This window comes from Nycticebus coucang, chromosome 5 (genome assembly GCF_027406575.1).
Source record: "Nycticebus coucang isolate mNycCou1 chromosome 5, mNycCou1.pri, whole genome shotgun sequence".
NCBI classification, from domain to species: Eukaryota; Metazoa; Chordata; class Mammalia; order Primates; family Lorisidae; genus Nycticebus; species Nycticebus coucang.
In genome coordinates this window covers 50,835,918-50,848,861 of record NC_069784.1, presented here as the reverse complement: position 1 = coordinate 50,848,861, position 12,944 = coordinate 50,835,918, and the positions used below count along the sequence as shown (strand labels likewise).

Below are 12,944 nucleotides of genomic sequence, written 5' to 3'. Positions count from 1 at the left end.
TGTGAATTTCTGTTTGGTGGGTGTCTCCTTATTCTAGAATGGTTAGAGCAGGTTGTCATAGCTGACGCCATTATATTATACATCCAATTATATTATATATATTCATTGTTTAAGAAATAAGCGTCAAGTTTCTGCTACAGGCTGGGCGTGGGAGGCTGAGGCAGGAGGATTGCTTGAGCCCAGGAGTTTGAGGTCACTACGAGTGAGGCTGACACCTGGGAGACAGAGCAATACTCTGTCTGAAAAATTAAAAAGGTTCTGTTGTGAGCTAGATTTTATAAATGCTGGACACATGCTAGGACATGATGTGAAAACGCTTTCTTCAAGGAGCTAACATGCCAGAAAGGTCACCAACTTATAGCACGGTCACACATTGACCTCACGGTCCCTGAACTCAATTCATTTCAGTTTACAGTAGGCACAGCCATCCTTTGAAGCTCATCCCTTGAACAGATGCTCCACTCTCAGGATTCTTAACTCTGAAATGACATGCTCTGACCACAGGTCACACCTGCCCTCATTTCCCCGTTTTTCTGAATTTAGTTGCCTCATCACTTATTCCAGTTCCTCAACTCCTCATCTTCCAGGCCATCTGCTCTTTATTCATCTTCCCACTGAGCCCAGACCTCAGGTCAGCTGAGAAGATCTGAATCATCTTCTCAGCACTGTTGTGGAATCTCTTGCTGCCTTAACCATCCCCTCCCCTTGGTAGCCTTTAACCAATTTTATTATCCTCTAGCACTCTGTAAGCTCTGTTGTAGTACATTATAAAACCACAGAGAGAAGGAAGACTGCAGATTCCTTCTTTCTAATCTTGGGCACGTCTGTACTGCTAAGACATTCTCCTCCTCATCCTCCCACCTGCCTCTTCCCAGATTCTTTCCCTGCCTCTAAAAACATGTCCCTCACAAAAAGCAAGATACAGAATCGCATGTTCAATATTATTTCTCCTTATAGAATTCACATAGGCAGATAAACCGAAGAGCAACTAGAAGTAAACACGTGAAGGCCTTTATCAATATTGCCTTTAGGTGGTCGTGTTCTTAAAATTATTTTTATTTTTCTCTATATACTTTTCTCTTTTCCAAAACTTCCACAAAGAGCACACAATTCTTTTAAAATTCTTAAAAATAGACATTATAAAGAAAAGAAAGCAATGTGACTGAAAGAATAAGTGGAAAGGGGAAAAATCACATTTTTAAAAAAATTCAGATTAATGAGGGTACCAATGATTAGGTTACGATGTTTGCATTTGGTAGTTGAGGTCCCCATTGTAGTTGTGTCCTGCACTCAGGAGGGGTGCCGTACACCCTTGCCTTGTGCCCATTAGGTTGGAGCATATCAGTCCTCTTCCCTTCGCTTTTCTCCTCCCCTCAACTTGAATGAAATTGGAGTTTTTCTCTTGGGAGGACATGTATTAGTTCAGCTACTGGCTTCCTATTAGTATTGAGTACAGTGGATACTTTTCCAATCTTGTAATACTTTACAGAAGAGAATGTTCTCCAACTCTGTCCGGGTTAATACAAAAGATGTAAAGTCTTTATCTTTTTATGGCTGAATAATGTTCCATGGTATACATATACACAGTTTATTAATTCATTCATGGATTGATGGGCACTTAGGTTGAGTCCAGATCTTGGTGATTATAAATTAAACTGCAATAAAAATCTAGTGCAAATATACTTATGATAAAATGAAAATCACCTATTTTTAACATTCAGTCTAGACCAGCGGTTCTCAACCGGTGGGTCGTGACCCACAGGAACTGTGTTAAAAGGGCTGTAGCATTAGGAAGGTTCAGAACCACCGGTCTAGAACTTTAGAAAGATTGCGGCAAATGTCTCAACATACCCCTGTACCTCTTGCATATGGGGTCGGACAATTAAGTTTGCAAACTTGCTTATGTTGGCAGCACTGGACAAGCAGTGCGGTAAGGTTTCGTAGCCTTGGTAGATCAGCGTCTCACGGCTGTGTTCACGGCCATGTGTCTTGCTGAGTGGTGGTCATTATTGTTGCATGTTTTTTGTGTGCCAAATGATAACAGCTCTTACGGTCACTCCAGAGAAAGAGCTCCAATATTGTACTGAAGGGCAGACCAGGTGCTGGCATCAGTGCATAGCTTCCCAAAGGCAGTGCTTTGAAGGTGACTGTAGTGATGTTCAGCAGTGAAATATGTAGCACTTCTTCTAGGATGAGTTCATGAACTTAGTTGTCAGACTTCATATTAGTTGTTAATGAGAAGTGAGTATTGCAGAATGTGTTGCCAGGACCAAAAGTAAAAAAAAAGTAAAAGGTAAATTTTAGAGACTGTGCAGCACCCCTGGGAAAGTGTACTATTTTCGTGTCTTTTTTGAAAGAGTGACATCCAAGTCTGGGCTGATTTAAGGGGGATGGAGAGAATTCTTTAGATATTTGGATGTGTGATGACTTCATAAGGCAAAGTAAGGAACTTTGAATTACTTGAATGGCCTTTACCTTTTTACAATATTAAAGGGTTTCTCTGAACCTTGATAAATAGCACCAAGACTAATAATGTTAGTTTCAGTTTCCTTTAGGATAGGATTTAGGGCAGGAGAAAAAAACCAAAAAGCCCTATAACTTGGATAAGGTGTTGCAGATTCATAATGATGTTTGTAACTCACTGTGGCTATTGAAGGCTTAAGTACTCCAGAAAGGGAGGCGGTCACTTGGAGGGAATAGTGTGTGTGGAGTGAAGGGTGTAATTGCAGCCTGTTCTGGAGAAAAGCAGATATTTCCGGGCCAGTGCCAAGTCAGCTCACGCTTAACATACAGAGGAGGTTCACAGTGACTCTGGCTCCGTCCTGGGAGTCTTTGCCAGTGAAGCATCCCAGCTTGCAGCAGTTATAATGATAGGCCTTGAGATGAGAAAGATAATCTCACTGCATTTTCTATGCAATAGTCTTGTGCTTTGCATCTGTGACTTTTACCCTATTTGCATTTGAATATCCGTTTTTGTAATTTTGATGCCAAATGGTGGCTGCAGTGGGGGTGGGGTGAGGATTTGGCAACGTTTGGAACATAGTAAATCTACTCTATGTCTTTCTTGAAAAGAGAAAAAAAAAATCTGACAAGGCTAAATTTCAGAGCTTGTTTGCTCATGGCCTTTTCCACTTTCTGTCTCTTTCTATCACCTTTCCTGCCTTTTTGTTTATTCTCTTTGTCTGTTAGGGACGATGCCAGTGTTGCCACTGAAGTGGTTTGGGGACCGTGTAAATGGTTAGAAATAGGGAAATAGAAAATGATTGGTGACTCACTTTTCAGTGTGGACATATATAGTCATTCTGGCCACTTCCCTTTTAGGAATTTAATTCATCTGTCACTTGGCATCTGCTATACCAGTCCTGGAACACTCAAGTGTAAACTGCGTCCATCAGGGGTAAATTGATAATCCAAGAAACACATTTCTGTCAGGATTTGAATCTAAATCCCATTTCCTTAGCGCAGCAGATTGTCCTTCTGCTGAGGCTCTCAGGGATTACTTCCCTGGAGTCCAGGCAGGCCCAAAGGAGGTTCTCAGTAGATGTTGGGGGCAGAGATAGGCCATACTGGAAAGCTTGAAGGTTTGGACTCAGACACAGTTTTCAAGTGGAGCCTCTGACACCAACTAGCTCTGTGATCTTAGGCAAACATGTACCTCACCCTTTCAGGCTTCTTTTGTTTTCTCATTTATAAAATAGGGATAATAGTACCTACTTTATAATAGGGATAATAGTACCTACTTTATTCTGTGAAGATGGAATGAAATAATATCTGGCAGGTATCAGGTAGTCAATAAATTCAGGAGGTAACATTAGTGGTGGGTGACGATGGTTGTCTACGATAATAATGATGGCCATTTAATGCAAGATTAGTGCTGAGGAAAATTCCAGTGCAAGAAAATACGTCAGAGCACAGTGATCCATGCCTGTAATCCTAGCACTTTGGAAGGCTGAGGTGGGAGGATCGCTTGAGGCCAGGAATCTGAGACCAACCTGAGCAAGAGTAAGACCCTCATTGCTACCAAAAAAGAAAAAAAGAAAAGAAAGAAACCCCAACAAAAGAATTTAGCCAGGCATGATGGTGGGTGCCTGTAGTTCCAGCTACCTAGGAGGCTGAGGCAGGAGGATCACTTGAGTCTAGGAGCTTGAGGTTGCTATGAGCTGTGATGATGCCACTGTACTCTAGTCTGGGTAACAGAGCAAGACCCTATCTCCAAAAAAAAAAAAAACAAAAAATGTTGACATGTAAAGTTTGTATAGGGAGTCTGGAAATCATTACCTATAGATACCTTCGTTTTTAAGTTGACACAATTTATGAAATCCTTCATTTACAAATTGTCAAGGCCAGAGCTTCACATGCTAAAAAACAAAACAAAACAAAAAACAGGCCACGGCTGTCCTTCCAGCCCTTTGTATCTGCCAAGGCTGAATGTGGACATAAATAAAAAATACGAAAAGTGGATCTTTAAACATTAGAACAATTTCTTCTGTTTAAACCAGAATCTAGAAACTTGTGTCAAACAAACTTTAAGAATATGTGAATGAGAACAGAATAAGTGTTTGGTGCACTGCCTGCTGCTGTGGGGACCCCACTAAACAGCAGCCTGGGCATCTTCCTGTCACGCCTCCCGCCATCACTGTCCAAGGGCACGCGGAGCCTAATCCCTTATACGGTCCATCTCTTCAGAGGAAATAAAAACGTATTTTTAAAAAATAAAAATGAATCTTTTGACAAACATAATAAAATTTTAGAAAGGGAGCGATACTCACTTGTGTTTTCTACCACCCTAAATCCCCAGCTGGTCACTTCTCCAGCTTCTTTTCTGTCCGCACCTGTAGGCATTTCTACAGTTGTGTAAATCTTATTCCCGACCCTTTCTTGACATTGTTTTAAATCACTTTTGAGGGTTCTAAGTGGTTAGATGAAGCTACAGTGTTGAGGAGGGATGTGCAAATGAAGACATGGTTTTCACTCTTGTTTCCCTTTAATACTCCTGCCTGAGCATTAGCACTTGGGCAGGAAGGCTGGAGGAGAGGGAATGTGAAAATGGATGTTGGAATGTCCTAGGGAACCTATCCTAGGGAACAGCTCAAGATTATGTAGGCCACGGGGTGGGGCAACAAAATGCAAGTCCTGAACACACCTTTCATTTTCCCATCTTTGGACTTGGATGATGTTTCTTTGTGTATTTACAACCATCCTTCAAGACCTAGATTCAGTGTTCTCTGCTTTTCTACAGATTTCCTAGGCCTCCTCCCTACCAGAACAAAATAAAGTCCCCCTTTAATTACCTCATTTTTCTGATAATTATCTCTCTGAATCATGTGTCTGCCTTCCCCAATAGATTCTTAGTACTCTGATGACAGAGTGTGTGTGTGTGTGTGTGTGTGTATATTTTACTTTTGTTTTTCCGATGTGTGGTATCTAAGCAACTTCTCAATAAATGTATATGAAATGGAAATAGAAACCCTAAAAATAGTAATCGATGACCAGGTTTTTGCTCTAAGTACTGCTATAGCAGATTGTTTTTTCCTATTTTGAATTTTTGTTTATAATAAGAAAACCATGTTAAAAAGAAGCTCAAGGGCTGGGTATGGTGGCTCAAGCACGTAATCCCAGCATGTGGGAGGCTGAGATGGGTGGATTGCCTGACCTCATGGGTTCTAGACCAACCTGAGCCTGAGCGACACCTGGTCTAGAAAAATAGCTGGGTGTTGTGGCCTGCGCTTGTAGTCCCAGCTACTTGGGAGGCTGAGGCAAGAGAATTGCTTGAGCCCAAGAGTTTGAGGTTGCTGTGAGCAATGATGCAATGGCACTCTACTGGGGGCAGAAAAAATAGTGAGACTCGGTCTCAAAAAAAAGGAATTTCAAGGCTGGGCGTAGCTTCCTATAGTCCTGGCTACTTGGGAGGCTAAAGTAGGAGAATTGCTTGAGCCCAGGAGTTCAGATTCATCCTGGGTAATGTATTAAGACCCGGCTCAAACAAGCAAACGAACCCCCACAATGATAGAAAGATAGGAAATCTTTTTAAAGGAGATGTCCTTTGTCCTCAGGCTTAGAGATGTTAAGCAAAGGTGGTGGTAAGGAAAGTGAGGGAGTAGTGTGACCAGCTAGACTGTGTGGTGCTCAGAACAGCCTGAGGTGTGGGATTAGTTGGGGAAGGGCCCGAAAATCATCCCCCCTTTGGGAGTTTGGGCAGTCTGAAGGGAAGATACAATCCTGGGTTAATTATTTAATAGGGAGACTGAAGAGAAGAAAGTAGTGGAGCCTAGATAGGAATCAATTCCTTAGGAATAATTTTATTGGCAATTTGGAATACAAATATCTCTTATCATTCAAAGATTTGTTGTAGAACCTGCTTTGTAATGATGTTTGCCATGTTGTCATTGCCTGTGAGTAAGATCGTTCATTAACATGATCCCGGCCCTCAAATCGAACCGGCCAAAATACAAGGCAATGGCACCCGGATGCATCCTACAAAGGAAGCCTGTCTCCCTGCAGGTTCCTTCATGGCATTGCCCTTTGCTAAGGAAGAAGAAACCCAAGTCGCTGTCCCTCCCCACAATGTTATAAGAAACTAGTTTAAAGGGACCAAAAAGATGTTTGACTCTTCAAAGGAGCTATCTCAGTGGCTAGTTTCAAACAAAGCAAAATTGAGTGCCTTGGATAGCCCATAAAAGTGATCCTGTACCCTTCCAGTTGGCTCACATTCATAGATGCAGCAACCATTCTTAGAAAATTACTGGAAGAAATCATCAGAACACAGTGTGACAGCATCAGAATATCGGGGTGGCAGATGGCTTTCACAGGAGCAATTATTTTCTGATCATTCTCAACTTAATCACCCTGGAATGCTCTAGAGCAGCGTTCGCAACTGCCACCCCTTTTTTCAATTAGTAACATTGCGGCAATTAGGAAGGTTGAGAACCACTGCTCTAGAGAAACACATAATGGGATATTAAATGTTGATGTATTGTTTGAATCTAGTATCTTAATAGCTACTTCTCAGCAAATCAAGAAAATATGAATGCTACAACATGCAGAAATTGAGTAGGTGAACAGCACTTGAGTGGATTGCACTTGGAAAATGCTCCATTCTGTGAATAAAGGAGAATAGTGTCTTGGCAAGAACATTAATATGTGATTTTAGTGGAGGTGGTATTGGTATTAAACAGATTGATGAAGTAGGGAAGTACTTACTGAGGGGAAGTACTGTATACTTAGCTTATATAGGAAAAGGAATATTTAAATTAAAAGTACCTTGGAGAAAATACTACAGAAATCTGTGTCAGAGAGCTGTACATGGCCTGAGCTGTGCTGGCTGCGTGTGTCGTTCATGGACTAATGTTAAAAAAGAAAAAAACAAAACAAACTTAGAAACACTTGAATTTGAGAAACTAGGACAGAGATACATGATTTTTCCCCCTAGACTTGAACAACATAGAAGAATTTACCAACATATATTGCTGTTTTGCGTGTGTTCGTGTATGTGTGTGGGTGGGGGCAGGCTTGGACTCTGTCTTTTACCAAACCCCAATTCTCTTCGTCCTTCGGTTTAACATTGTCACAAATGTGACATTGTCACAAATCACAGTCTCCTAGACATGCTTTCTGTGTTTCTTTATCATGAGCCCCTTCCCTTGGGGAGCATCACGTTCCTTCCCAACCTCTTGGAACAGTCGAGTGAGTCCCACTCTCTGGCAATAAGAAAGGGAACGTGAGCTGTTAATAGAGCTAAAGTGACTTTTAAAAAACTCTCTTGGGAGACTATGAGTGGGCCTATGTGAACTCAGGGCTCACGTGCAGTGCCCTCCCCACCCATCCAGTTATTGATTCATACCAGGCAGGATGCTCTCTCAGACTGGATGTGGAGGGGGAAAGTGAGGCATCTGGTAGGGCTGATGTGCACTGTCAGGTTGCGGCCTGTGCTTGATGCATCGTAAGGTAGAATCTGGAGAGCAAAGATGATGAGGTGAGGTCGTGTCTGGAAAGTAGCCAGCATCCTTGGCTTTTACATGTAAGTGCCTGTTAGAATAAAATTGCATAATTACTGCAAGAAACCTTAGAAATTCATCATCTTCTACAAATATTTGAGGAAACTAGAGTCCAAAGAGGTAAAAGGGACTTACAAGCCAGTGAGTTGCTTGTCGCTACAAATTAATGAACTGTGTGTTGAAGCCAATAGGTTTCTCAAGACTGTCTTAAAGCAAAAATGGAATTTTGTCTGTTCTTGGTCTGTAGAAGGGTAGTGGTCTCAGAGCCTATAGGCAACCAGGCAAGTATCATAGATATGGCAATGAGCTGGGCCAAGGACAGGGGGTGGCCAGGACTGCAGACAGGCCTGTTCTGTGTGAAGGAGGAGAGTTATCCCTTGTGTGGGAAGGCAGCCCCAGCCGTGTTAGGCACTTTCATTTTCCAAGGGAATTAGAAATGGCTCAACCTTCTGTGAACTAAATAAGATGAGTCAGAGGTGCTGAATTCACCTGAGGGTTGACTTTGCCCCTGACACGGATGCAAGGTGCTCTTTATCTGTGGGCTGGGCCTAACCTAGCGAATCACAACAGCTACGTTTTTTCTCCCACACATTTTTCAGTGTGGGTGGTGGTTTGACATCCTCCCCCTTCTTTACCTCAGCAGGGAAGGGAGCTGTAAGTAGAGCCTGCACCTTCTGTCCTGTGTTCACTCTCAGGGCCCGTTTTTAATGAGAAGGAGAAGGGGGAGAGGCAGAGGGCCTGGGAGAGCTGCAAGCCAGCAATCTACATTTGAAGACTAAGAAACTGCCAGGTGGCACGCTCGGTCCAATGTGCCCTGTCTGGTACTTTCACGTCCATCTAGGACTTAACAAAGTGAAGATTTATGCCCAGATCTAGCCTGGAGGCAGGAAGAAAAAAAATCATCAATTTTCAAACAAATGCCAGATTCTCTTCTGCTTCTCTGTAAAATAGCTTCTGTCTTTAAATAGGACAGCCTTTGAAATCTCTGCCTGCAGATTTTTTTTTTTTTTTTTTTGATGACAACTGGCGGGAAGTATCCAGGGGTTTAAAGAATACGCTGAAAGTTGACAGCATCTCCCTGCAAGATTGTTGCATTCGTCTCTGTTTCTGCCTTCCTTGTCAACAGGAGCCGGCCCCTAAAAACGTTAGTCACTCAGTTCTGTCTCTCTTTGTGAGTCACAAGATTCCAGTGGCCAAATGCCTGTAGATGCTGAAAGCCTTTTTTTAAAGTTAGTCTTTTAAAAAAAATTTTTAGACTAATAATGAGGGTAGAGATGATTAGGTTACATTGTTGGCGTTCGTTAGGTAGAATACAGGCTGTAGTTGTGTCCCTCACCGAGGAGGTGTGCCACCTCCTCTCACACTGAGCCCATGAGGTGAGAGAGAGCACACCACCCCGTCCCCACTCCCCCTGCCCCTCTCTCCCCTCCACTTGACTTTAATTGTGATTAACATCTGGATGTGTATTTGTTATCTACTGATTTCATATTGAGTACATTGGATACTTTTACATTCTTGTGATACATCACTAAGAGGATGATCTCCAACTCTATTCACATAAATACAAAAGGTGTAAAGTATTTTAAGGCTGAGTAGTACTCCATGGTGTACATATACCACAGTTTACTAATCCACTCCCGGGTTGATGGACACTAGGTTGATTCCACCTCTTGACAATTGTGAATTGAGCTGCCATAAACTTTCAAGTGCAAATGTCCTTATGGCAAAATGTTTTTTTCTTCTTCTGGGTAGATACCTAGTAATGGGAATGCAGGATCAAATGGAAGGTCTACTTTTAGTTCTTCAAGTATTCTCCATTCTTCTTTCCAAAGAGGCTGTATTAGTTAAGAGAGGGACACAATTAGAAGAGAGACTTTATCTAACAAATGCAAAAAAAGGCAACAAAGAGGCATATTAGTTTGCAGGCCCACCAACAGTGCGTGAGTGCTCTCTTCTCTCCACATCTGCACCAGCATCTGCAGCTTTGGGACCTGAAAGGCTTCGGTCTGTGGCCTGCCCCAGCCCTCCCATTCCTTTCCTGACTTTACCTTCTACTACTCACGGCGTGTTCACTCTGCTCAGCCACAGGCTCCAGTGTACTCCCTCCTAGGAGTCTTTGCATTTGAGCTTGTCTATCCTTGCTTCTTAGAGAAGCATTGTTTACTGAAAATCGAGGCCCCCTCTCCTCCTCCCAGCTCTCTCCCTGAAGGGCCCCCTCTTCCCCCCAGCTCCTTCCCTGCAGGGTCCCCTCTCTCTCCCAGCTCCCTCCCTGCAGGGTCCCCACTCGCTTCCTGCAGGCCCCCCTCCCTCCCAGCTCCCTCCCTGCAACAGTTCCCTCTCCCTCTCTGCTCCCTACCTCTACTCTCTGCTTTACTTTGCTTGGACTGCCTGACTTCAGCTGCTGTTATAAACTTTACTTGTCTCTCCTTACTATAAAATTTCCATGGGTTGCAGGGATTTTTGTTTGCTTTGTTAAGTACTGTGTTTGTGGAGCTTAAAATGGTGCCTAAAAGCATAGTGGGTACTTGACAAGGATTTATTGAATATTTGTGCAATTTTTTTTCTCCCCTCTGTGTTGGACAGGTACACCCCTCGCTACTGAATCCTGGTGTTGTTAACTTTGCCACTAAGGGTCTTTGTCTGTTTTTCCAGTTTCCTGTGTCAATTTTACTTCCTTGGTTTTTTTTGTTTGTTTGTTTTATTGCTTCTCTCCACCTCCATTTTCTTTTTCCTTAGTTTAAACCATCACTTCTCACTTGGAATATTGACTTTTACCATTCACTTTTGTCCCCTTCACCCAGTCTCACTGAACAACTGGGATGATCTATCTAAAATCTAAATTTGGTCATTTATCATTCATTCTCTACAGGGAGTCCTAAAAGTCCTCTATATAGTAGCCATGCATAGGGAGATGAGAAATTGTAGCTAAATATACCTTTACTTACAGAATATCCATTACAAAATTTTATGAAATATTCTCCACTTGTTGGCCACATCTTTTTAAAATGCAATGAATATTTAGTAAATAAAGGCACATTTAGGTATGGTTTCCCATTTCCCTGTGTATGGAACTTCACCGGGGAGTTTAGGGACAGACACCCCGGTAGTTTAATACCCTTTTGTGGCATCCCACATCCCCTCACATAAAACTCAACACCCTCAGCACAGCCCACAAGGCCCTGTGTGGGCTGCAGCAATGGCTTTGTCAGGGCGTTTGCTGTTCTCATGATGGGATGAGAGCTCCCAGCTCCCTCCCTGCAGGGCCCCAGCATTCTCCCCATCTGGAGTTTCTCTGAGTCCCTGTACCAGTCCTTTTCATTTTCCTTCATAACATTGACCGTGGTACTGCTTAATACTCGTGAAATTGTTTGCTTAATGGCTGGCTCTGTATACACTTAGGGTAGGAACCCTTCTGTGGTGCTTGCCTTGGTGTCCCCAGAACTCCATACTGTCCCTGATACACAGGAAGCTTGACAAATTATTGTGCAGAAATAAATAAAAATAGCACATAGGTATCTTTCCCCACCCTGTTCCAGGGATTGGGAACCTTGAGGAGCAGGACATGAATTAAAGTGCTAGTTTGCAAGAGGTGGGGTAATCAGAGGTGCAGGAGAGCCCTGAGCCCCCTCCGCAATGGCTATTAATTAAGGTGTGAAGAGTTAAAGTAATACACAACAGGTTTGGAGAGTTAAAGTAATGACATACACAGCAGATATGGTGAGTTAAAATCATGACTTAGGAGGGCTGCATGCATAAGGCTGGCCACGTGCTCTTTCCTCACGTGTTCTTTCCCCACAACCCCCATGAAGGAGCACCAAGCATCAGTGTTTAACACCTGCTTACTAACGAGTGACTGATCTCATCTCATTCTGGAACACTGAGTTACTTGGGGGATTGCCCCTAAGTCACAAAACATCTCTAGCTTGTTGGAGACTATCCTGCTCTCAGTGTTTCCTTATAATGTGATAAGAATCAGTAACTGTCCTTGCAAGCATTGTGTCCATTCCTCTACAGAGCAGCACCTCATTAACTACTATTTCTCTTCACAGAGATTATTTTGCAGAGGATGATGGAGACATTGTACCCAGAACAAGTCAGGCAGCTGGTAAGCATGCCCTGAGCCTTACTTTGTTAATTCTTGTTTCCTACTGATCATAATTTCCTTGAATTGTGGACCCTTTAAGTTCATCATAGCAACGTACTTAAACTTATGTTTGCACATACTCTAATTCCCAGTGAAGAATTATATGTCACATATAATTCAATGTGCTAGGAAGCTGTTCAGCACAGTAAATCGTAACTAAAATACTTCCATGAGCTCTTCATACTTTTAATGACTCTAATTACAAGATTAAAGTCACTTGCGAAATGATTAAGATAAATTCTGTTCCTAAAATAAAATATCTATCCTGATATACCATTAAAGTGGCTATAATAATAATGTCAGTCTCATAGGTAAAATTAAGGGAGAAAAGCTCTTAATGCAGAGCCCATCAAGGAATAGGCATTTGGGAAATCTGACTTACTGTTTTTATTAATATATTCATTAGAGCACAATTATTACTGTGTTATCAGCCTGACATCTATCTAAATCACAAAGCCAAAGTGAAGATAGCTTTCTTTGGGGGTCCTTTTTTTTTTTGGCAAAAACTTCTCCCCAACTTGAAGGCTTTACTCACTTGCTGGTTGGTCTGCTTTCTTCATACTAGTCTTAAAGATTGTTCATATGCACGGTGTGGGAAAAATTTTTTAATTTTAATAAGTTTGAACTTCAGAGTCACTTAAAATTGGCATTTGGAACTGTGTTAAATCCACAAATTCCAAGAGCTACCATACTCAACATTTTGAGTACCCACAAAAATGGAAGAGAAATGGATAAAGTGCCCCTTACAGACAAGACACTTGGTTGGGTACTTTTCATTTAATTTTCTGTTTAATCCCTAGGAGACC

At 42.2% G+C, this 12,944-nt stretch overlaps 1 protein-coding gene across 2 annotated transcripts in view; it reads left to right on the top strand.

The window, feature by feature from the left end:
- Positions 1-12,944, top strand: part of PDE4DIP (phosphodiesterase 4D interacting protein) — a 291,845-nt gene that overhangs the window by 70,899 nt on the left and 208,002 nt on the right. For both annotated transcript variants that reach the window (XM_053592789.1, XM_053592797.1), the window contains exon 2: positions 12,044-12,099. In XM_053592789.1, the coding sequence (XP_053448764.1) occupies positions 12,044-12,099 (56 nt within the window). The remainder of the gene's footprint in view (positions 1-12,043; positions 12,100-12,944) is intronic.